The sequence below is a fragment of the Calonectris borealis genome, chromosome 1, assembly GCF_964195595.1.
Source record: "Calonectris borealis chromosome 1, bCalBor7.hap1.2, whole genome shotgun sequence".
Taxonomy (NCBI): domain Eukaryota; kingdom Metazoa; phylum Chordata; class Aves; order Procellariiformes; family Procellariidae; genus Calonectris; species Calonectris borealis.
The window spans coordinates 5,278,429-5,301,702 of NC_134312.1; the positions used below are offsets into that span (position 1 = coordinate 5,278,429).

General features: G+C 48.3%; 1 protein-coding gene across 5 annotated transcripts; it reads left to right on the plus strand.

Annotated features, from left to right (window-relative positions):
- The first annotated feature begins 1,181 nt into the window (after positions 1 to 1,181).
- Positions 1,182 to 21,766, plus strand: GATA3 (GATA binding protein 3). 5 transcript variants are annotated; one of them, XM_075143300.1, is made up of 6 exons: positions 1,182 to 1,270; positions 1,449 to 2,057; positions 4,717 to 5,253; positions 8,342 to 8,487; positions 14,053 to 14,178; positions 20,328 to 21,766. In XM_075143300.1, exons 2-6 carry the CDS (start codon positions 1,817 to 1,819, stop codon positions 20,610 to 20,612), a joined length of 1,335 nt encoding a protein of 444 aa, XP_074999401.1. In that variant the 5' UTR covers positions 1,182 to 1,270; positions 1,449 to 1,816; the 3' UTR covers positions 20,613 to 21,766. The 5 variants fall into 5 exon arrangements, with proteins under 5 accessions (XP_074999401.1, XP_074999431.1, XP_074999410.1 ...); XM_075143330.1 differs by lacking the exon at positions 1,182 to 1,270 and having other exon boundaries at positions 1,817 to 2,057; positions 20,336 to 21,766; XM_075143309.1 differs by lacking the exon at positions 1,182 to 1,270 and having other exon boundaries at positions 1,817 to 2,057; positions 8,345 to 8,487.
- Positions 21,767 to 23,274: the final 1,508 nt, after the last annotated feature.

The window sequence follows — 23,274 nt, forward strand, 5'->3', positions numbered from 1 at the left end:
GCCCCTCTACCTGAGCCCCGCGGGGATCTCCAGTGGAACTGGGAGGGGAAAAAAAAACACCCTAAACCACCCCAAAATCGTGTGATTCCCAAACGCGGCCGTTTCGCTGCGCTTGTATCCTTAAGAAGAATAGAATTTAAATCCTTTATGCGACGGAGCAGCTGTAAACCCGCCGGTGTAGGCGGAGAGGTAGCTTTATTTCAGGTGGCCAGCCCCCCGGAGGTCCTGCACCTGCCGTCACATCCCCGGCTCGGTCCGGTCTCGCTCCTGGGGGGCTCCGGTCCCTCCTCGCATCCCCCGGAGTGTCGGCAGGAGAACCGAGCCGATCCCCGCCGCGCACCACCTCCCGGAGCGGCCACTCGCGAAGTTTCCCGGCCAGCGGGAAAACTTATTTTCCCCTTTAAAAAGGGAGAATTAAAAAAAAAAAAAAATTAAAAGAAGTTGGTAAAAGGGGGTTCCCGCGGGTGCGCGGCGGGGGCAGCGCGGAGGCGGCCGGTGCGCCCCGCCGGTCCCCTCCTCAGGCGGGGACAGGCTCCGCCTCCCCCGGGCTTATGACACTGGAACCTCCTTAAGTTGCGTCTCGCCACAGCTGTCTGTAAGCACTGAGCCGGCTGGCGCCATCCTGCTCCTTTCAGAAAGAATGCCTTCCCTGTAAAAAAAAAAAAAAAAAAAAAAAGAGAGAGAGAGAGAGAGAGAGAGGAAGGAAAAAAATAGGGGGAAAAAATAGGGCGAGCGAGCGAGCACAATCTGATCTGATCAAGCACTTTCAGCTTCATCCCTCCTGGGTCACATACTGCTTCTCCACCAAGGTTTGTGCGGAATTTCTTTAGCAACTTGTCGCTTTTTTTTTTTTCCCCTCTCCCCCTCGTCCTTTCCCCCTCGCTCCTTCCTTTCACCCCCACCCTCTTCTCCATCGCTTTACCCTCCCCTCCTCGAGTTTTTTCCTTCCCCCTTTCTCTTTTCCCCCTCTTCCCCCCTTTCTCGGTTGCATAATAATTAATGAGCAATCAAAGTGACTCTAGGCTGCAGAGCAGCGAATGGCACAAGTTCTCACCGGCTTAAGCCACTGGAGCTTCTCAGGTGCAAATTGAGCAAATAAACAAATAAACAAACAACCGCGACGACAAAAAAAAAAAAAAAAAAAAAAAGCCAAAAAAACCCGCCCCAAAAAAAGCAAGAGTAAGAGCTGAGGCGGCAGGAGCGGTTAGAGCTGCTCTCGGCTCCGCTCCGAGCCGGGAGAGAGCGAAAGAGAAAGAGGCGCTGGGGAGAGGTGGGTCCAGGGCAGAGCAGGCGCTTCCCAGGGATGGCTGCCGAGGGATGGGATGGGTTTTCTGCTGCCTAAAAAGTCAGGTGCTAAAGTTCAGAACTTCTCAAGCACGTTTCTCTCTCTGCCTCTCTCTCTCTCTCTCTCTCTCTGTGCTCCTTCCCTTTCCTCTTTCTCGTTACAGGTGATCAAAGAAGAGAAACATCTGCAAAAGAGCGGAAGATACCGAGGGGATCTCACTTCGTAGAGATTTTTGTCCTCTGATTTTGTTTGTTTCCCCTTTTTTTCCCCTTTTTTATTATATTTTTTTTCCTTTTTTTCTCTCTTTTTTTTTTTTTTTTTTTTTGGAATCGATCGCTTATCACCATACCCCCCCTCCCTCCTCTTTAAACCAAACCTAACCAGAAACATCCCCAAACTCGCCGAGCACTTTCCCCCCTCCCTCTGCATAACTCCAGCACCATCTCCCCCTCCTATCTCAAGCCCTCCGCGCCTTGCTGAAGAAGAGGAGGAGGTGGAGGAAGAGCAGCGGCGGAGCAGCGAGCGCGGAAGATGGAGGTCTCCACGGACCAGCCGCGGTGGGTGAGCCACCATCACCCGGCCGTGCTCAATGGGCAGCACCCGGACTCGCACCACCCCACGCTTGGCCATACCTACATGGACCCCACGCAGTATCCTCTCGCCGAGGAAGTGGATGTACTTTTTAATATCGACGGACAAGGCAACCCCGTCCCTCCGTACTACGGCAACTCCGTGAGAGCCACCGTGCAGAGATACCCCACGGCCCACCACGGTGAGTGCGCCCACCGAGACGCGGGGCGGCCCCGGCCCCGGCGGCTCCGCGCTGCCCCGAGCCCCGCCGGCCCGGCTGCCGTCGGGCAGACCCCGGCAGCTCTCCTGCCGGCGGGGAAACTACGTCACGGGTGGATTTCGGGGTTGGCTTATTGGGAATAAATAAAAATCCAGGCTTCCTTCCTTCCTTCCTTCCTTTCTTTCTTTCTCTTTCTTTCTCTATTTCTTTTTTTATCTGTCTTTCTCTCTGTCTTTCTCTCTGTCTTTCTCCGTTTCTCTTTCCTTCTTTGCTTTCTTTCTCTATATCTTTCTTTCTTTATACTTCTTTCTCTCCTTCTTTCTCTTGCTCTCTTTCTTTCTCTCGTTCTTTCTTTCTCTTGCTCCCTTTCTCTTCTTTCTCTTGCTCCCTTTCTCTCCTCTCTTATCTCACTCCCCTCTCTATTCGCTCTCCCTTTCCCCCTCTCTCTTGCTCTCCTTCTCTTTCTTTCCCTTTCATCTTTCTCTTGTTTTCTTCCTCTTTCCCTCTCTCTTTCGCTTTAGTTTCCCTCCCTCTCTTTAATTAGGTTAACAGTTAGGGTTTTCATACGGTGTTTACTTTTTGCACGATTAAGCTGCTCTGGAGAAGAAAAGCAAGCTGGAGAGCAGGGGTGTGAAAATGACTCTGCTGTCCTCACGCTTGGGCTATTTCATTCGCACTTGGTGAGCTTGTTAGGCTTGGGTCGAAAGTTTTGCAGATGCATCCAGGGCCGCACCAGGGCGTGTGTTAAAAATAAGAAAGAAAGAAAAAAAAAATCCCCTAGTGTAATTAGATATGAGACCCGTTGTATTTTCCTACGGGTCCTGCAGGAAGATAGTGATCCACAATGTGAATTTTGTTCCTGGGTCACAGCTTTTAGAGAGGAGGTGAAATACCTGGGGCCGATGCGGCCCAGGTCTGTGGAGAGATGCGTGTTTTGGCGCTATCTTTTTACAAAGAATTGGGATGATCCAGTATTTATAGCTGGAGTTTACCTGTATGGTTAAAAAATAGGGAAAAGAGAAAAATAAAAAAAGGAGGAAAAAAAGCAGATACTGATTTGTGAAGCCGGAGAGTGGCCTCTGTAGTGGCGAAATCTAAAAAGCCCGAGGTTTGCAGTGGAAATCACCCCAAAATCAAGGAGAAGAAAGTGGGATGAGCGAGTGGAGATGGAGCCGAGCCGGGTTCAGGGGGCTGCTCCCAGCCCTCAGCTACTTGTTGAGTGCGAGTCTGCATTACGCTCTGCTCAGTAACTGCATTGTTCTGCTATTAGTCCCTTTAAAACAATTATTTCTAAGGATCAGCAGCCTTTGTCCTTTCTTTCTTTTCTTTTCATTTCTTTTTTCCAATATATCAGCAGAAAGTGGAAATGCGGTCTCTCTGATCTAGCCTGAATATTATTTACTACGCTACTTCCTGGAGAAGATAATGAATCTTGACCCTTTCTATTCGTATAACCCACCTTCCCTTCCTTTCGAGCAGTTACTTTCAGTATTGTTCACAAATGTCTGGTACGATGAAAACTAGCTTGGAGATTTTCTAGACACACACAAGCTCCCATGCAAACATACGTGTCCACACTGCACCACATCTTTAACTATCTGTGGCTCTATAGATCTGTGTTTGCATCTCTCCTTCTGTATATTTAGCAGTCTCTATACACATATCACGATACCTACAGAGGTTAAGGCTCTCTAGATGTCAATGCGTTCCCAGGGATTTATTAGCAGGCACAAACTTGCTCTCCTCCAGTTGAATAACTGTGTTTTTCAGCTTATAGCAATGTGTTGAAGTTGCTGTGGATTTGGGTAGATTTGACTCTCTAGATATATTTTTTTTTTTAGCAGCGATTAATTTAAAATATTAGGTACCATCCCTTAAGAGCATTTATAACCAAAGAAAACAAGGTTTGACTGCGTAAATCTAGTGGGGTTTTTTTTGCAAAGTCCAGGTCGGTATTTTAAAATACAAGTGAAGAGTCTCTTGTCATAAGAAGATGGAGAGTTTCTTTTGAGAGAGTTGGTACTCTCTGCGTGTGCCACATCGCCACGAAAAAGCTGTCTAACATTTATGTGCAGCCTCGTGGAAGAAAAAAAGATGAACGAGGTGATTTGAAAAGTTTAGCAGCTCTGTTGGAAAAGGTTATGATCACGTCTGTGGGCATCTTCTGGTCTTCTTCTGGTTTGGCCAGAATATTCCCAGGGTTTATAGCCCACGGCTGCATTCGGGAAATAATTTTCCAGCTAAGAAAAAAAAAAAGATTTCTGCAGTCGGAGCTTGGCAATTTCACGCAGGATCTTCGCTTCAAAGTCCGCGTGGGATTGTCTGGAAAAGGGGGAGAGTGAAGCAGGGCTCGCCAAATTCCGTGTCCCAGGGCTGGCATCCCTGCTCTGGAGAGTCCCGACCCGCAGACCCGGTCCCGAGCAGGATCGGGGCTGCCACCTCAGCCGATTGCAGCTTTTAAATTTTAATTTTTAAAGGGGCTTTGCATCAGCTGTAATTTTGCTCGCTTCCCCCTCCCGCATGCTGATCCCTTTGGGAAGAAGGGGGGGGGGGGGGTACAGCCCGGCACCCCCAAGGGGGAGGTTTTGCCAGGGTGGCAAAGGGAATGTAACCGGCGTTTCGCTGTGCTTTCTCCGAGCAGGGAGCCAGGTCTGCCGCCCCCCGCTGCTGCACGGCTCGCTGCCCTGGCTGGACGGGAGCAAGGCGCTGAGCAGCCACCACAGCGCTTCTCCTTGGAACCTCAGCCCTTTCTCCAAGACCTCCATCCATCACAGCTCACCGGGACCCCTTTCCGTCTACCCACCTGCTTCCTCTTCCACTTTATCCGCCGGCCACTCCAGCCCGCACCTTTTCACCTTCCCACCGACCCCTCCTAAAGATGTGTCCCCGGATCCGTCCATCTCCACCCCCGGCTCCACCGGCTCTACCCGGCAGGACGAGAAGGAATGCATCAAATACCAGGTGTCCCTGGCCGATACCATGAAGCTGGAGTCCTCTCACTCTCGGAGCAGCATGGCCTCTTTAGGAGGAGCCACCTCCTCCGCTCATCACCCCATCACTACCTACCCACCGTATGTCCCAGAATATGGCTCTGGACTTTTTCCCCCCAGTAGCCTCTTAGGAGGATCGCCTACCGGGTTCGGGTGTAAATCGCGACCGAAAGCACGGTCAAGCACAGGTAGGGCTTTTGGCTTCTTCATCCCCGTTGCTCGGGAGAGGAAGCTATGGGGGGAAACGGGGGGCAAAGGGATAGGTCTGCGCCCCCCTCTCCTCTCCGCACGCAGAGGGATGCGCACAAGCATCCGTGTGACGAAAGCAGCGGGGGCTGAAGCCCCCGGGGGGCGGGGGACACACACTTTACCTTCCCCACAGGTTGCCCTGCTGAGATTATAACTAAACTCCCCCTTGCCCAACCCGGGCTGGGGGTGCAGCCCCAGGCACGCCGGCCCAGGAGCCCACCCCCCCCCCCGCCCCGCGCTGCCGCAGGGCTCCTGCCCCGGGGGCGATCCGGGCCCCTCCGCCACCCCAAGCGCCTACGGTGTGCTCAGCTGCGGCGCCTAAGGAGGAAGCGAAACCGAGGGAACCGCAGCATTAGTGTATCTCTCTGTACTTTAATAATGGTACTAAATCCCGGCCAACTTCCCCCGCCTGCCCTCCGCCTCGCTCTTCCCAGGGCCTCTTCCCATGCGGCGCCCGGAGATGCGGGGAGGGTTTTCCCTGGGGCGGTGGGGGGAGCTCGCCCACGCAGCCCTCAGCCCCATCCAGCTCCGTGCCAGGGTCTTTGACCACCCCCCAGCCCCATCCAGCTCCGTGCCAGGGTCTTTGACCACCCCCCAGCCCCATCCAGCTCCGTGCCAGGGTCTTTGACCACCCCCCAGTCCCATCCAGCTCCGTGCCAGGGTCTTTGATCACCCCCAATGCAAGACCCCAAAAGCATCCCCCTGGCCGCACGGCTCGGGGAGCAGCTGGGGGGTCCCAGCCCTGTGCGCACCCCGCGGAGATGGTGGTGGGGGCGAGGGGGGGAGTTGCGCGTCTCTGGCTCCCGACAGCTGAACACTCCGGGCTCGGACGTGTGTGTGCACCGAGGGGTAGTGTGTGAGCCCAGGGGTGTGTGTTTGTGTGTGTGCAGAGGAAAGGGCGATTAGTCAAAACTCTTTTTCTTTTCTTTTTTTTTTCCCTCTCTTTTTTTTTTTTTTTTTTTTTTCCGAGGAGGCTGCTGCAGGGTTGCCTGGCATGAATGAGATCAGTTTTCAGGGTTTTTCCAGGGTGACATTTACTCTGTCTGTCTGAGCAGGGACTGTCTCTATTTAGCTGATATGTTTGAGCTAATCCAATTATTTTCAGACTGCTGCACGCGACAGTTGCATTGTTTATCCAGCGCCAGGAACTTTAATAGAGTCCGGATGCGGTTAGAGTGACAAAAAACCCAGACCTGTATGTTTTGTACATGAAAGCAGGAGAGAGAGAGAGATGGAATGAAACAAAAGAGAGGGACAGAGACTCAAACAGCCCCGGAGCGGCTGCCCCGTTTAACCGGAGGGGAACAAAACGACCTGGGTATTAACGGGAGCGGCTCCCCGCCCGGCCCCGGTACGGACCGGGCAATCTGTCGGGGTAGGGACCGGTTTCTTCTGGCCCCCGGTGCCAGCCGGGTGGTGCTGAGCTCCCCTGGCCACCCCGGCGCCCGCCGAGCCGCAGCTCCCGCCGGGGCACCGGCTGCGCGGTATTTTCAAACCGTTTTGTCCCCCTCCTCCTCCCCCCACCCCGCCTCTTGTTTTCCTTTTGCCACTTTCTGTTACTTTACCTTCTAGAGAGACATCTGCGGTTCGTGATAAACCAACCCCAGGAGCAACACCTATTTTTTTTTTTTCGTTCTTTTTTTTTTTTTAAAAAAAAAAAAAGTTGGTTTTAGCAAGCTGGGAAGCTCGCAGACAAAGGGTGTTAGTGGAGGAAAAGGAGGGAGGGGGTGTTTTTGCAGGATGAAAGAGGGAGAAACGGCTGCAAATGTCTTTTATTTTTTTTTGTTTGGGGGGGTGAGAGGAGAGGGGTTTAGTGCAAAGGCCCTGGAAAAACGGTTGCCGTTTGTGGTTAGGGTGCGGATGCCTCTTGCTCGAACGCAGAGCGGGCTGGGGCAGCGGGGACAGCTCTCTGCTGAGTTAGCTCTGCTCTGGCCGGCTAAGGTCTTCTGCTGCTCTCAGTTGGGCTGGGAGTGTCATTAGGTGCAAGAAAAAAAAAAAACAAACAAACCCAAGAAACCAAACACCCAACAAAAAACCCACTCAACCCTCTGAAAGTAGCTGAGAGGTATGACTGCACCCCCCCCAGTTCCCTTCTCCAAGCTGGGAGCAGGTGGGCTGGGGAAGACCCCCCCAATAGCCGGGGAGAGGATAGAGAGGTGCCAAAAAAGAGAAGAACGAGGGAAAGACCTTAAATTAGGGTTCAGGGGCTGTTTGGGATCCCAAATATCAGGAATGGACCATCAGGCTGCAGATGCGGTGGGGAAACCAGAGGAGTTTCCGCAAGTTGGGTAGTGGAAGCTTAATTGCAAATTAATCAATAGCAGATATTGGCAGAGTGGTTGTGTATTGGTTGGGGCCGGGGAGGTATTTTGGTTGTTGATCTGTGATTATTTTGGGGGTCCTTGATGTGGTTTAACCTGAGGCCAAAGGAAGAGCCCCCCCAGGCTCATGCACTCCCCTCGGAGCTGGGGCAGTGCACAAGGAGTGACCCTGGGCTCCTCATACACATCAGGAAGGGGGGCATGGACTTAAATTCGGTATCTATCCATTTTGGGGTGGGGGAGAGGGCTGGAGGCTCCTTGTGTTTGCCTGGCCATATGGCAACATGGGGTCTGGAGGGCTGTAGAAGCCCTTAATCCAGAGGTGAGGGGGAATTGTCAGCCCCCCCCAAAGAAGGAACCTGTGGGAAGGGTGAGAGCTTCTCCAGGGAGCCCCTCGAGCCACTATGGGGTTCGGGTTGTCATTGTCACCATCCTTCTTCCTTGCTGCTGGGACACAGGCCTGATGCTGCCTGCCAGGCTGGTGCTGGGGAGGGGGACAGGATCAGCTCCCCCCAGTCTGTGCCAGGGATGTTGCTCAGCCATGGCCTTGGACCCTTGCTTGGACATCCTGAGCTTGGAGAGGACTGGCAGGATCTGGCATGGATGGATCTCACGGGGGGTTGGGTTTTTTTTTTTGGGGGGGGCTTTCCCCAGCCCCTTTTACCTCCACTTTCCCTAAGTGAACTATGTGTTCTCTTGTTTCCAGAAGGCAGGGAGTGTGTAAATTGTGGGGCTACCTCAACCCCTCTGTGGAGAAGAGACGGCACCGGGCACTATTTGTGTAACGCCTGTGGACTCTATCACAAAATGAACGGGCAGAACCGGCCCCTGATCAAACCCAAGAGAAGGCTGGTGAGTCTCCTTCTTTTTTTATTCTTTCTTTTCCTTCTTCTGCAACTTTTCCTTCTTGTCTGCAGCTCAGGATGGACAGGGAAGCTCAGCCAGCTCCAAAATCTGGTCCCAGCGCGTCAGAAGGCTGGGAGGAGGGATGCTAGGAGAGATGCTCCCAGCTGCTGTGGGCCTCAGTTGTCTGGTCCTCTTGCAAACTGCAAAACAGGTTAAAAAAACAAAATCCAGGGCTTCTTGCAAACCAGAACTGAGTTTTCTCCCAGGTCGCAATGGGGCAGATGCCTCTGCGCAGCGCTTCTGGATGGTGACACGAGGACGGTGGCTCTTTCCAGGGGCTGAGGGCAGAGTAATCATTTCCTAGTGACCAAAGAGATTATCAGGAGAAGAGGATTTCTCCTGGGTTCTCTACACTCCTGTCCTCCCCTTCCCAAGTGTGTCTCCATCCCCTTTGGTTGCCAGTGTCGTGGAGGGTGGACCCAAGCTGGGTACCGGTTACCGTAGCTGGTGCCACTGGGCCACCGGTTGGACCTTGGTCCTGCAAAAAACTCAGCTGATGGTCCTGGTACCACTTGAACCTGGTGTGGTCATTTGTACATGAGCCAGGGTCTCAAATTGTGTCATTCCCCTCTGAGTCGGTGTGAGGACACGAGGTAGGGGATGGCAAAGCCCGGTGAGTGTGCAAAGCCGAGCGTGTGCCCGGGGCCACAGAAGTTGGAGGAAGACGAAAAGCGCGGGTAAATATTTGAAATAATAGTTGCAAGCCTCACGACTGTACTACGTACGGGCAATACGTTACAGCATCCCCAGCGATCTATTTATGAATTTCCCTGGAAGCCACAAAAAGGTCTGGAAGCTGTGGGCACGGCTAATAAATGCGTTGAAGTATATTTGGCAAATAATCAGGCAAACCACAAGGGGAAAAAATATATCAAGCGGGGGGAAAAAAATATGTTCCCTGCTTGGGAAGTTATTGAATGTTTCGAATAGAGGCACGTTTGGTTGCGTTAGGATTAAAGACGTGGACGGGCTCCTGGGGGCTGCTCAAAATGCGGAGGAAAAGCGGCTCTTGCCTCTCCGCTGAGTTTCTGAGCTGATGGATGGATCCGGCCGGTTGCGTGGGACTTGTGCTGGATCCTGCGGGAACACCATTAGCATTGTGTTCCCTGTAAAGGTGCTCACGGCCTCGGTCCGGCAACTCTTAGGCACGGATTCAGCTTCCTCACCTGTGAGATGTCCGCAAAATTGGACCGGTGTTATTTCCACAGGCGCTGGGAAGCGTTTGCAGGATACGACCCCAGGAGGGGTTACGCTGCGAGGGGCAGCGGCGTCGGCTCTGTCTGGCTGTGTGGGTTTGGGGGAAGATGGAGGTTTGCTCCTCTACACCCAAACTTCCCGTGGGCGAAACCTCTCTGTGCCTTCCCCTGGGCTTTTCCCGTCTAGGAAAATGTTGGTCTCCCTCGTCTTTCATAGCCTTGCTAGAAAAAAGGAAAAGCTTTCTAGGGAGGGAAGTGCGGGCTGGGATTTTAAATTTTTTTGGGCAGCTCTCTCGTTCTCTTCTCCTCCTCCCCCCGGCCCTTCTGTCTTAAACACATACACCTCATTTGTTTTTTTCTTTTTCTTTTTTTTTTTTTTTTGCCTCGTTCTCTCTTTATGTGTAAAGTTAACTTCCTAGGAAAAAGCTGCCGGATATCTGAGCCCTGGAGATAACTCCTAAACAACAGCTCCGTTTCCCCAGCCCAAACACACAGGAGCTTGAGCGTATCCAAACAAGCGGAGGGGGAGGCAGAATAGGAAAGCGGCTGGAAAGCAGGGGGGGGAGAGTTTTCAAAAAGTGTCTGATGGAACGACGAAAGAATGTCCCGAGTCACCCTCAGCCCGGCACATGTAAAATGAACTATATAAATAAATACATTGTAAAAGGTCACTCTTGGGGGGGGGGGGGAAGAGAAAGAAAGAAAAAAAATAAAGACAGACCTTGTCTTGCATAATCGCTCCAATCTTGGGCATTTTAGTTAAAGTTTAAGTTACAAAAAAGTTCCCGTTCTTTGAATACAGCCTCTGCTAAATGGGAACTTTTGATTTTTCTATATATTTTTTTTTTCCAGCACTGCCTGGGGAAAAAAAAAAAGGAAAAACATTTCTAACGTTGTTTGCCTCTATATTTATTTCCCTTGCTAACCTTAAAAAAAAAAAAAATCAGAAGGCACCAAAGCTGGGCCCGTGTTTGTATTTCGTGTGCGTGGATGTAGATATCTGCGTGCCCGTGGCTTGACTTCATCTTTCCTGACTCGTGAAGGCGAGCGGCTGGGGAAGGCGGCGTGTGTATGGAGGCTCAGGGTGGGGATCCAGCGTGTGCTCCTCTCCCTCTGCCACAAGTTTCCTGCGTGACCTTGGGCTGGTTTTGTAGGCTCTGATCCCAGGCACGCTGAAACTAATGAAAGGACTCCGATGGGTTGGAGAGAAAAGGCAAATAAATCCTTAGATGCTGAGGACCCAGCCCACACCTTATTAAATTCAATGGGTGTCTTTGTAAGGGCTTTCTTTAAGGGAGATGGATGGAGCCTTGCCAGCCGAGGGGGGCTCAGACAGCTCTCCTTCATTTTGGGGGGAAGGTGGAAGATCTGGAGATGTTGGCAGGAGGATCAGGAATGGGCAGGTGGTACCTCACCACCGCTCTACTTAAAAGGTCTACAGCCCTCTTGGAGACCTTTCCTGGCCCCGTCGAAGCCGGTGGCAGCCCTGTCACTGCTGTTGCTGAGAGCAAACCTTCCTTTGGATTTTTTTCCCTTCCCTGCCCACGTGGATGCAGAGCTCTCTGTTTCCGTGTCCAGCAGTGCTGGTTTTGGAAGGATTATAACCAATTTCTCAGCAGGCCCATACCCGTGCAGTCTTATTTGAGGAAGCTGATGCTTGCAGCTTTGTGGGTACCCCATGTAAATCCAGACACCGAAAACGCCCCTTAATTAAGCATCTTTGTAAGTGTTTGGTTCTTCCTGCACCGTCCTCAATTCCATCTTCTCATCACCGCCAGTGCTTCTGACGTTGTGCCCTTGCTTAAAGCAACTGGGCCGTGGGGTCTGGTCCTACAGGTGATATGGGGCACTCTATTAGTCATCCCATTACTAATGTGGTCAGGCCCGGGTCGGTGACTAGCATCAGTGGATGCCATTGCTTGGAGCTCTTACAATAGCGTTATTATTCATTGTTTCCTGCCCACTGCCAGTGTCTCCAGTATAAGTTGGTACAGCATGAAAGGTACAGTCTGGGACCGAAAGAGCACAGAGTTTAAAATATTTAGCTAACGACGCTGAATTTTTGTAGGGGAAACACGGCAGATGGAAAAAGTTTTAGAGAAGATAGTGGATGTTGTGATTTATTCGTTTATTTAATGTCAGAGTTTGTTTGAAGGTAGCAAGGTGGTGACCAGGCGTGTCTTTTAAACGCACTTACTGTAAGAGAAATTACGGTGAGTGCTGTGTAGAAACCCCAAGTATCTTCAAAGGAGATGTTTCCCCTGTGTGGGCTGAGTCAAATATCACTGGTTTTTAGAAATTTCCTTAGGCTTGATTTTTGGGTCTGATAAGGGAGAAGCTGCCACTGAGAGACTCAATTCAGACCCCGAGCCACCCGTGCCGGCCGGCGGGAGCCGGGAGGGGCACAGACCTGCAGACTCGGTCCCCGGGTCTCGGCGAGAGCCTGGCTCTGCAAAGAGTTGAGTCCATGCTGCGTTTGAAGTATGCTTTTTAACCCGTTGATTTTGATGGGAAACAAATTTGGGGCCGTGGCGTGGTCCGGAGGAGGACAGGACCGAGGCGTGACCGAGGCATCTGCAGGGGGCTCTGCCGTTCGTGGTGGGATGTTTCAGCTTCTCCTGCTGGGATTTTTGCAACCAAAGACCCGTGTGCTGTTCCCAGCTCCTGCTTGTCATCAGCATGGAGAAGTCAGCTAGAAGCTTCATCGAGCTTGAGATCGGCTCCTTTCAGGGTGGTTTATGGTCAGGCGAAATGGAACTGTCTCCATGGGCAGCTGGTGAGAGCCCCTTGCTGTCAGACCAGGCTCTCTGTCATGCTTCCTAATGCTCATGGGCATCGTATTATTTATATTTTAGACAGTCCTTTCTGTCTAATTAAAAAAAAAAAAAATCATACTCTATCTAAAACAAAACCAACCCGTCCTCTCCCCACCTACGCCGCATTCAATTATGATTAAAATTGCAACATGACCTAACAAGAGTTGGTATTAACGCTAGTGCTGTGCCAGTGTCCATGTTTGCATTTTGGGTTTGTTGTACGGTATCCAAAGATGCGTTTTTTGTTTTTTGTTTTTTTTTTTAAATGTTGGATGTGCTACAGTGTGCGGCTGTGTGGGGTGAGGGGTAAATTTGAAACAGTAAGAGCACAAAAGAGAGCATTAAAGGCTCAGTTCTGCAAGGTGCCAAGCATTGCTATGATCTGGCAAATCGCTTAAGCACATGTTTTAACTTTAAGCACATGAGCAGTCCCATTGAAAGCAACGCATCGGGATGAAATCAGAGCTCTGGGACTGTGTCATATTGATGAAGAAGAGATAGGATCGGGATCTAAAGGTCTTTTTTTAGGAGCTGTAGGCACTTGCACACAGGCAAACATGCATACGCATTCACATAGGAGTCTGCAAACTCCTTTTCCTCCTTCAGTGGCAGAAGGACAATTTGTTTGCTAAAGTTACAGTTTTTAAATGATAAGCAGGAATTCACGCATGTGAAAGAGGAGCGACTTTGCTAAATTTGGCTTTGCTAAATCATTATCACAGCCAACAAAAAAGCTTCTTTATACACCTTGACACGTAGACTTTTTTCCCTTGTCCCTCCCCCTTTATGAAATGGTAAATTCTTCTTTCGGGCTCATTACCAATCCTTAAATAAACATGAAGGTTTAGGCTGCAAAAGGGTGTAATTAAAAAGTTGGGATTCTCGCTCTTTGCCACAGTCTTATTTCCGATCTGGAGCCTGTATCCTTTGAAGCTAAGCTGAATTTACAGGACCGGGCCGTGCTTGCGGTTGGACCCAGCGAGCAGCTGCCCACCAAGCTCAGCGCGGGTCTCACCCGGCGCTCGGCGCTCGCTGGAGCCGGCGTGACTCATGCCGTTGACTCCGGCAATTGTTGGTTCAGGCCCTGACTGCAGAATTAGACCCCTGGGGGGTCTGAGAGAATTAAGATGGAAAGACATGTTGGCATTTAAATAATATTTTCCCCTCTGGAATGGGCTGTGCCAGAGCTGCTAATTTTGATGAGTTCTATCAGAGGTTTAGCACTCACTTTTAGGATGCCCTTTGGCACCTGATTCAGTTCATATATAATTTGGGATTAAAGTACCTCGGGGATTTTTTTCAGAATTATTATTTGTTCTCACAAGCCAGTTTCTGGAGGCCTCTGCCGATGTGCGTCAGTCTTGCAGGGCTGATGTTTTCTTTCTCAGCAATTTTGCTGATTGCATCTTCTTTTTTTTTTTTTTTAATTTTTATTTTAACACTGGTGCTTTTCTCTCCCTCTCCTTTTCTTCCCCTGTTTCTCCCCCTCCTTTCCGCAGTCTGCAGCCAGGAGGGCGGGCACGTCCTGCGCCAACTGTCAGACCACCACTACCACCCTGTGGAGGAGAAATGCCAATGGCGATCCCGTCTGTAACGCCTGCGGGCTCTACTACAAGCTGCACAATGTAAGTGTGACTGTAACGCTCAATAACGGGGCCTCAGTTTTGGTGCTTGATGGTCCAAACGCTTCCTTGACTTAAGGATTTCCAGTCTTGGGTGGTGCTGAGACCTCCTTTATCCCTTTGGGGACCTTGGGGGTTGGGGCGATGTGTCGGCATCCCCTCAAACGTAGCCGATCTGACTTGGGGAGGTATAAGACAGAGCTGTCCATGGGTAATGTTAGAGCTTTCCCATGCCTGAGCCAAGAAAGGAGGAGTGGATCAACACAGAGAGGCATTATCTGCTGCTGATTGGGCTCAGTGCGTTGGAAAAGACAACACGCCGTCCTGCAAGACGATACCCCTTTGATGCGTAGCTTGGTTCCTCCAGCAAATACACACTCTGGAAAAAAAGCAAAATGTGCCAGCAACTATTTAGATCTTTCTTGGGTTTGTGGCTGCCTTTGTCCCGTCCCACCACCCGTCCTCAAAGATGATTTATTTAGGTCTTGTGTTTGCCCCGGTTGACGCAAGCAATTCCTAAACCAAAAAGGACTTGATTTAGTTAGCGGGTTGCAGAGTTTGCTCAACCTGTGATGTGAATTTTAAAGCATCTGTCATGGAAGGGAAGGAAAAATGAAATGAAATGCCTGGCAGATTTAATCTAATATCTCCATGCAAAGCCAGCTTGCAGGAACCAGGGATATGTGCCCCAGGGAAAGAGCTAAAGGGATCTGAAAAGTCTTCTACTGAATAATACTGCTAATAAAGGAGTCTTAAGGCTACTCCTGTTACTCTTATTCCACATGTGGCATTAGAATAATTATTATGTCAGAAGAAGGAAGAGACTTTCAATTTCTCTGCTTTGATATAACTTTTTTTTTTCCTAATGGTCGTTTGCTTTACATTTGACTTAGAAATCTCGGGCTATGTTTTGCCCTCATGTCCACCCACGCAAACACATCAAAGACGGATTGGGTTTCATGGGGCACCCAACCCTTGTGGTGTCTCAGTCCCTTCCATTTGTTATTTCAAGCTCTTTGGTTTCTTGGGATGAGTAAACAAGTTTGGATTAAGTAGGAAAAAAAAACCCAACGAGGCTAATTTTTCACCTGTTCTGTGAGAGGCATCTCTCTTGAAAAAAAGGAAAATGTGTTTACCCTTTAGTGGGCAGGCGTCTCAGCACGTTTTGAGTCCTATGTAGCAAGCAAAGCTTGTCATCAAACTCTCAGTGTGATCACTGCAAACAAAAGGGTTGGACCCAGAGTGAAAGCTCTCAGAATATCACAAGAAAATATTCTGTTTGCTATTTCTATGGCAAGAAGGGAGCCAGCTTAACTGGAGGAGTCTATGCTTGTGCTATGTTTTCATTTTGACCTTGTAGCCATCAGTGGTAGGACTTAAATCACGTAGCTTGGGAGACCTATAGGGAGACCTATACCTGAGCAGCTCCCCTTGTACCCCAGCAAAGCCCTTTGAAGAAAATAGGGTCTTCTCAGGTGCTATTCATTGGACCTGAGGGAGATGCCTGTGTTTGGATGAGATGACTTGTACCCTTGAAGACGGTGTAGTTTCTTCCCATGACTACAAAAGGTGGCAGGATGATGAGTTCGGATGTGTCTACCTGCGTTGTAGACATCTGACTGGAGGAATCCCCCTTAAGGTGTCTAGAATGGTGTCTGAGTGCTGAGGTTCTTGTGCCTGCAAGAGCACATCCTTTTTCTTTTTCACACTAATGTTGTGAACCTAGTTGGCCTGAATTGACCCCTACTAGATCCACTGTTTAGGGAAACTCCGATCCAGCTGTGAAATTTGTGACATGAGGCAGGCCTTGAGCACATTGGAACCATTTTCATATTCATTAAAAACACCGACAGCTGCTTGAAAGCTCAGCACAGCTACTTACCAAAGTCAAGTAATATCTTGCCTTATGAGCAACTCCATTAATGGAACCTGCTTAAATGAAACCCCTAGAGGACTGAGATACTGTGTGCAGCAATATAACCAGGCAAGGATACCAAAATCTGGCTATGAGTGGATAGAACCTTTTTTTTTTCCACTTTTTTAAGATGATGCTTAGTTATGACTGCAGTGAGAAACAGGTAACATCGCAGCCGATAGCTCTTGAACATACCACCCTCAGCTTTAAAGGTCCACAATGGCAGAGCATTGGAGCATTATCTGCAGCCCAACTGACTTTAGAGGCTGTGAAGGCTACCTTGTGCTTCAGAAGCCAAATACGAGTGAGTTTTTTGTGACCAGTGATAAGGCGGTGGTAGCTTCACGGAGATGCCTTCTGTTTTTGGCTGCTGGGAGGCAGGACCTAGGAACTGTGGTAACTGCTAACTGGTGAATGGCACCAGTGTCGTCCTTTAATCAACTCAAGGCAGGGAGGAAGTTTGGTGGTTGCACGTGGACAAGGTTCCTTGGCTGGTGCAAATTGGTCTGATCTGTTAAAGTTCAAGACCTGTTTGTGTAGGCTGTAGTCCTCTTCCCTTTGTGTATCTTATCTGCATCGGTTCTCCATCAGGAGAGGTGTCAGAAATAGAGAGGCTCATCGTAGCATGTCCCTTCCAAGCAGCTGAGGGTGTCTGCACAGATATGTCAATGCCAGCGGAAGGCCTTTGGCCACTTGGAAGATGCCTTCACCCTGTTTCGGGCTAGACTGTAGGAAATTCCTGGCCGCATTTTTATCACCCCCCATTTTGTCTTTTCTTTGGGTTTAATGAATTTTTCTTGGGGTTTATTAGGGTATTTTAGGGTATTTTAATGGATTGATCTGAAGATGAAACTTACTCAGTGTTTAAGTCCACACCAGGAATGATTGCAGTGAAAAGGCTATTTTTTCATGGGGCTATATCAGTTTGTTTTACTGTTGATTCCCACAGCTTAAGCAAACCCATTTGTCAGTAGGATATAAGCAATAATCATAATAGTCTTGGGGTGCATTTAGTGAAGCTGCTGGCATTTCTCCCACTGACTTTAACAAGAGCCGGCTCCATTAACATCAGTATTAACAATGACTAATATTTCACATTGATACGGTGCCTTTCATCCTGTGGCATCCCAGAGTGCTTTCTAAGATACAGCCAGCCTGGGAGATTAACCCAACGTTGTAATGACTATGTCTGAAGGATAAATCCGCTTCAGTGACAGGACCTTATTGAGGTCAATGGCAAAATCCCATTGTCTTCAGTCAGAGCAAGATCAGACCTATAATGTTTAAAACTATCCCCTGGATTTGATCTGTTGAATGTGAGGTTCTTGTCCTTGTTATTTTAGTCCTTCTTAGAAGCGGGATGAGCCTTCCCTCACTTCAGGGATGGGTGGGAGTGTACCAGCAAACTGGCCTGTGCCCATAGAAATGAGTGAGTTGCCATTGTTTTTGGTAAAAGTCCTCAGAAAAGGCCTCTATTTCACAATATCCTAAAGCAGGGCTATACGTCCCAAGAGCATAGCAGTTGGTATTTTGCATATGATAAAACAAAGAACATAATTCCTGCCCATAATTAATTGCCTCCATCTGAAATTAATGAATTGCATATACATGCATTGGGCTGGTTTAATCTTAATTTAGCATGTGTTTGTCATTTTTATCACAATGAATTTTCATGGAGAAGGTCTTCCCTCTGGGTCTCTCGTTTCTCTACTCCAGAAACAGAGACGGGTCCATGGCTTTGATGTTTTGGGGATTGCTTCAACTCTGCTGTGGCTGGCCTTTGAAATCACTGGAAAAAATTTTCAGCTTGCTGTTGTGACTGTGCTGGTCTCATTCGTCCTGACATTTAGCCGAGTCTTCCTCTGTTTGGCACTTGGGTCAGGTACCCACTTGGAGAGTGAGACCATGTACACTGGGATGATGTGTCCAGCTAAGAGCTTGGATGGCATCTCTGACCCCAGTTGCAGGGCTGGCCATGGCTTTGTCACCATCCTGAGCAAAACTGATATTCCCATCCTAAAGTTTCACATCAAATCACAGCCTGGGCTAATCTGTTCTTAGCGATTGAGTGAAACATGACTTTGCTTTGGGGAAGTGGTCATTGTCCTGCAGGACATGACACCAAGCTACACAGGGTCAGGACCCCGTTGCTTGCTCTAAGAGCCAGCACAGCCCCAGTCCCAGCACCAGGCTGATAATCACTTTGCCACCACCAACTCCTGAGCTTGCACCCTTGCTGCTTCAGCTGGAAATCAATTCTGGCTGCCCCTGAGCCTTTGTGTCACAATGCAATTCCTCATTAGGAGCTGGGGAGCTTGGGGCTTGTGTGTGCCTCCCCAAATCTGAGCTGGATTCATCAGGGATCCAGACTTCCAGGTCTCCTCTAGCATCGCTGCCTGGTGGGGCTCACTCGGAGCCTTTTCCTGGCTTTGAACCTGGACAACGCATCCCTGCTGGCTGACTTAAAACAGGTCAGGCAAAGATTTCCCAGCCCAGCCATCCAGCTGGAGCAAAGGGCCTTCCTTGTGTGTGTATCCCTGTTCCCTTGGTGAGGACAAGAAGCCAGGGAGACGGCTGATGTTGTATTTAAAGCCCATGACATTTGAGGTTTTTGCTTGTTGCTGCCCCAGGGCTGCTGTTGGGCTGTGCATGGGCAGCTTTCTCCCTCCTACCTTTAGCAAGCAGGGCTGCTCCCTCCGGCTCCCTTTATTCAGAGGTAGAGGAATCAGCCTTTTATTCACCCATTTTTAGGATGAGGTGAAGTTTCCCATCACCGCTGGTACGGAGAGCATGGGGTCACTAATTCAGACTGGGACGATGAACTTTGGGATGCCTAAACTGGAGCAGATGAGCCTGGTCCTTCCTCTCCCTGTGCCTCCATCCCCGCGTGTAACAGGGAGCTACTGTATCCCTGCCTCCCCAGGGAGAGAAAGCCGTGAATGATTCCCACGCTGCGGGGAAAGGCACCAGGCAGTGGCTGATGAGCAAGAAGTGAAACTTTGTTATAATCTGGAAGAAAGGAGTGCTTTGTCCCTTGCACTGATTTAAGATTTTATGGATGAAGATCTGCTCAGGACCCTTGCAGGATCCTCTTTTTCTTGTCCTTTGCTGGGGTTGAAACAGTAGTTCTCGGTGGATAGTGGATCCATATTTTTCCCCTTTTCTCAAGTTTGCCGTGTGCTCACATTTAACATGAAAAGCAGTGTTCAACCCTGGGGGGTCTCCTGGGCTCTCCTGCCTTCTGCTGTGGGTGAAATTCTGCAGAGGAGCCAATGCAAGACCTATATAACTCTCCATGTAGACTCCCAAGTCCAGATTTTTAAGGATGTTTATGGATATTGGATGCATCTATTCCTTCCCAAGTGCGGTCTTTGGGGCTTTCACGGCACATTGTGATGCTGGCTCTCTATGCAGCCATAGGAGTTCCTTACAGGAGGTCCAACAGACCTTTTCCTACCATTTCCCAACCCTGACGGGTGTATGGTTGGTCATTGCAGCTGCTTATATCCATGCAGAAGAATATAATGCTTAGGTTTCCGATAGATATGTCTGCATGCTAGTAGAAAATGCTCTGCCAGGCAGCACAGAAACCTGTTTCAGCACCCCCAAAAAAACCCTGGAAGGCTTTAGAAATAAAATCAGATCTGCTAAAGTAAACCTGAAAGGATGGTCAGAGTAAAATCTTTCCAAAGGAGAAAAAGAAGAAAAATACCTGCCACTTTTGTGAAGAGTTTGCCCAGCTGCCTAATGCTGCTGTGAAAGTTTGAGACCCCTCGTAGCATTGAAATCCCAGCAGCTCTTGCCGCTAATGGTTTTAGATCAGTTAGGAAGCCTCAGGGTGAGATGGTGTCTGTGGGGAATATTTCAAGGTGATAATGATTGGTTTCGTTCCTAAACATGGTGCAATTACCTAATGTGCAGATAGCTGAAATTTTTCAGCTGCTGCAAGTTATTTGGGTATGTTTTGCTCCCTTGAGGCTCTGCCAGCAATTTTATGTCGTCTTGTCTTCAGAAATTTCAACCGAACTTGGGATTTCCTGGTGGGATCTGAATTTTGGGATGGGGGGGAAAGGTTGTGTGTGGCACATGGGGCATACAAGGGGAGGAGGGGGGCTGCTGGCTGTCCAGCTGGTCCTGGACACATCCCCGGGATCGTCTGGGCATGGGGTACACGAATCCCACAGTGATTCGGGGAAAAGGGATGGAAGCACAAAAAAAATAATTGATTTTTGTTTAGATTAACAGACCCCTGACTATGAAGAAAGAAGGAATTCAGACCAGAAACCGAAAAATGTCTAGCAAATCCAAAAAGTGCAAAAAGGTCCATGACAACCTTGAAGACTTTCCCAAGAGCAGCTCCTTTAACCCCGCCGCCCTCTCCAGACACATGTCCTCCATCAGCCACATTTCACCTTTCAGTCACTCCAGCCACATGCTGACTACACCGACACCGATGCATCCTCCATCCAGCCTCTCCTTCGGACCTCATCATCCTTCCAGTATGGTCACTGCCATGGGTTAGCGAGAGACTCCCCTGCTGAATGCTTACGGTCTCAAAATGAGATTTACTTTATATACTTGCATTTTTGCAGGCGTATGGTTATGGGTCTGACGTCCCGAATCAAATGGGAGGGGGAAAAAAGAATAAAAAAAATAAATAAAAATGTTATTTGAAGGCGTAAGAGAGAAAAAAAAAAAACAGAAAAAAACTACAAAAAGCACAAAAAAGGAAAAAAAAGAAAAAAAAGAGAAAAAAGTAAAAAAAAAAAAGATTTTAAAAAAGTGATGTTTGCCACTTTTTAAAGGAACTCACTATGGCGTCTATGTATTCTTACCCACTGAATCTGGATACCATTTGTGAATAAGCCATTCAGAACTTGCATTCCCTATTGGACAAGATCTCTAGTGCTGTGAAAAAAATAATAAAATAAAATAAAAAACGCTGAACATTGCATATAACTTATATTGTAAGAAATACTGTACATTTGAGGAAGACTTTATTGCATCTGGGGAGCTGTAAAGAAAAAGGCATGAAGGACTCCAAGAGATTTTTTTTTAAAGGAAAAGAAAAAAAAAAAGAGGACGGGAGGACAATTTAAAAACCAGAAAAACAAACAATGCAGACCAAGAGGAAACGCGGTCTTACGAACAAATGGACCAACTGCCAGTCATGTCTTCTCCTTTTATTTTATTTTTATTTTGGTTTTTTTGGTTGGTTTTTTTTTTTGGTTTCTTTTTTGTTTCCGGGGAGGGGGAGGGGGCTGGCTAGAACGGTTTTGATGATGCATTAACTAACTAACTAACTAATTAAATAAATAACTAAATAAATAAAACCTGTAGGGAGATCATTCATTTCGGGCCACGGGCCTTTTACATAGGAAGTACCAATGGTGTCAGGCAATCAGTGTTAACATGCGGACATTGCCAACAAGGGGTTTTCAGATAGCCATTCTCCAGGTCTATACGCATTGTGAACAAGTTCCTGTAATTGTTGTTTGTATGTATAATTCAACGCACCAAAATAAGAAAGATGTAGATTTATTTCATCCTATTATACAGACTGAATGGTTGTACAAATTTATTTACTGCTAGTGATAAGACCTGCTTTTTTTGTTTTGTTTTCATATTTTTTCCTCCTTTTTTTTTTTTTTTTGGAGAATAAACTAGATTAAATTCTGTTGACTTAAAAGTGTTTTGTGCTTGGGGGTGGGAAACGGAATATGTTTCTTTCTTTATTAATTTTTTTAAAAAAAATTAGTTTTGATGGTATTTATTACGTAGTTACCATGGGTACCGGAATGTGTGTCTCTGCACTCATGCTGACAGCCAACGCAGTGTTTGCGGTGGCTTGATAAAAAAAACCAACACCACAGAACAAAGGAAAAAAAAAAAACCAAACCTCAAAAATAAATGGACTTCATGTTAGTGTAACCCCACTGTCCGGTGTGTGCTCCCTGTCCCTCGAACCGCAGTCCAGCCGCTGCCCCCGCCTGCTGTTGGGCTCCCACGTGGGTTGGGTCCCTTTTGGTCTCAGTCAACTGTGGCCACCACGGTGGCAAACCTGTGTTGATGACAATTTGGGACTGGGATAAGTGCAAAGGTACGGCAGGGTCCTCATGGTCCTGGCTACTTTTTGGGCAGTACTAGGAAAGACCCCAAGACTTTGGACAGGAGCTGGAAAAGCTGCTCTGCCCTGTTGGGTAGTCGGTGGTGTAATTTGATGGTCTAAAGTCGAGGCTTGATGTGAAATCGAGATGGACCATACCCCGTCCCTGGGCTTGGAGGAATGGACAGAATCTGTTACAAAAGGCTGGGTTTGATGGTAGACAGAGGACAATTCCCAAAAAATTAAAGGCCATCAGCCAACCCCTTCCTGCAAGAGTTTTCTTTGAAATAAGACCATTTGTGTTAATATTATTATTGTTAATAGCAAAGTTGGGCTCTTATAATTTGATTTCTGATGGTTTAATCCTTAGGAATCGGTCCTTCTTTTAGTCTTCAGTATTTAGTCTTCCAGCTTCTTTATACTATCGTAAGGGTTGGGCATTTACTTTCCAAATAAAGGGTTAAATGTCTTACCACCCCACCCCATTTGCTGGAGGTTTAAGCATGGTGTGATAGGACAGAGGTTACCAAGGCTGTGAGAAAATCCTTAAAAAACCCCAAACAAAAAAACAACCCCCAACCTTAAAAACCTCAACAGACATGACCTGCAAATGAATTATTATTTTCTTTGATGCGGAATGAAATAACTGAATTCTTTCACCCAGAAATATGTGTACTCCTGACTTTCAGTGCCAAGTGGATGGAAAAATATCAATCACCGCATCTGTCAGATGCTATTTTGAATGCACTTTCTCTTGGGTGATAATTAGAGAGGGTAACAGTGGCATGGTCTAATCTTCTTCTGTAGGATGGCTGACATGAGTAAAGATGTTTCATGTAAGAAAGACCACTTCGAAACTTTCAGGATGATTATACAGAGGTCAAATAGTCATTTGATTTGGGAATGGGGGAGGAGGGAAGAGGATTGACCTTTATTTGGGCTTTTTCTCCCCTGTTTCAAAATGAACCTAGTTAAACTATATCTACCATAAAGGAGGATTTAGCAGATGTAAGCGGAACAGGCAGTAATGATTTTGTAACGTTGTATATTCTTTCCTTTTTTCTCTGTTGATAAAAAT

What these genes read in the sequence shown, in the direction of transcription:
- GATA3 (XM_075143300.1), top strand. Translation starts at nt 1,817, where the DNA reads ATGGAGGTCTCCACGGACCAGCCGCGGTGGGTGAGCCACCATCACCCG. An exon ending in GAAAGCACGGTCAAGCACAG is followed by an intron (nt 5,254 to 8,341) that starts GTAGGGCTTTTG and finishes TCTTGTTTCCAG; the next exon opens with AAGGCAGGGAGTGTGTAAAT. An exon ending in TCTACTACAAGCTGCACAAT is followed by an intron (nt 14,179 to 20,327) that starts GTAAGTGTGACT and finishes ATTTTTGTTTAG; the next exon opens with ATTAACAGACCCCTGACTAT.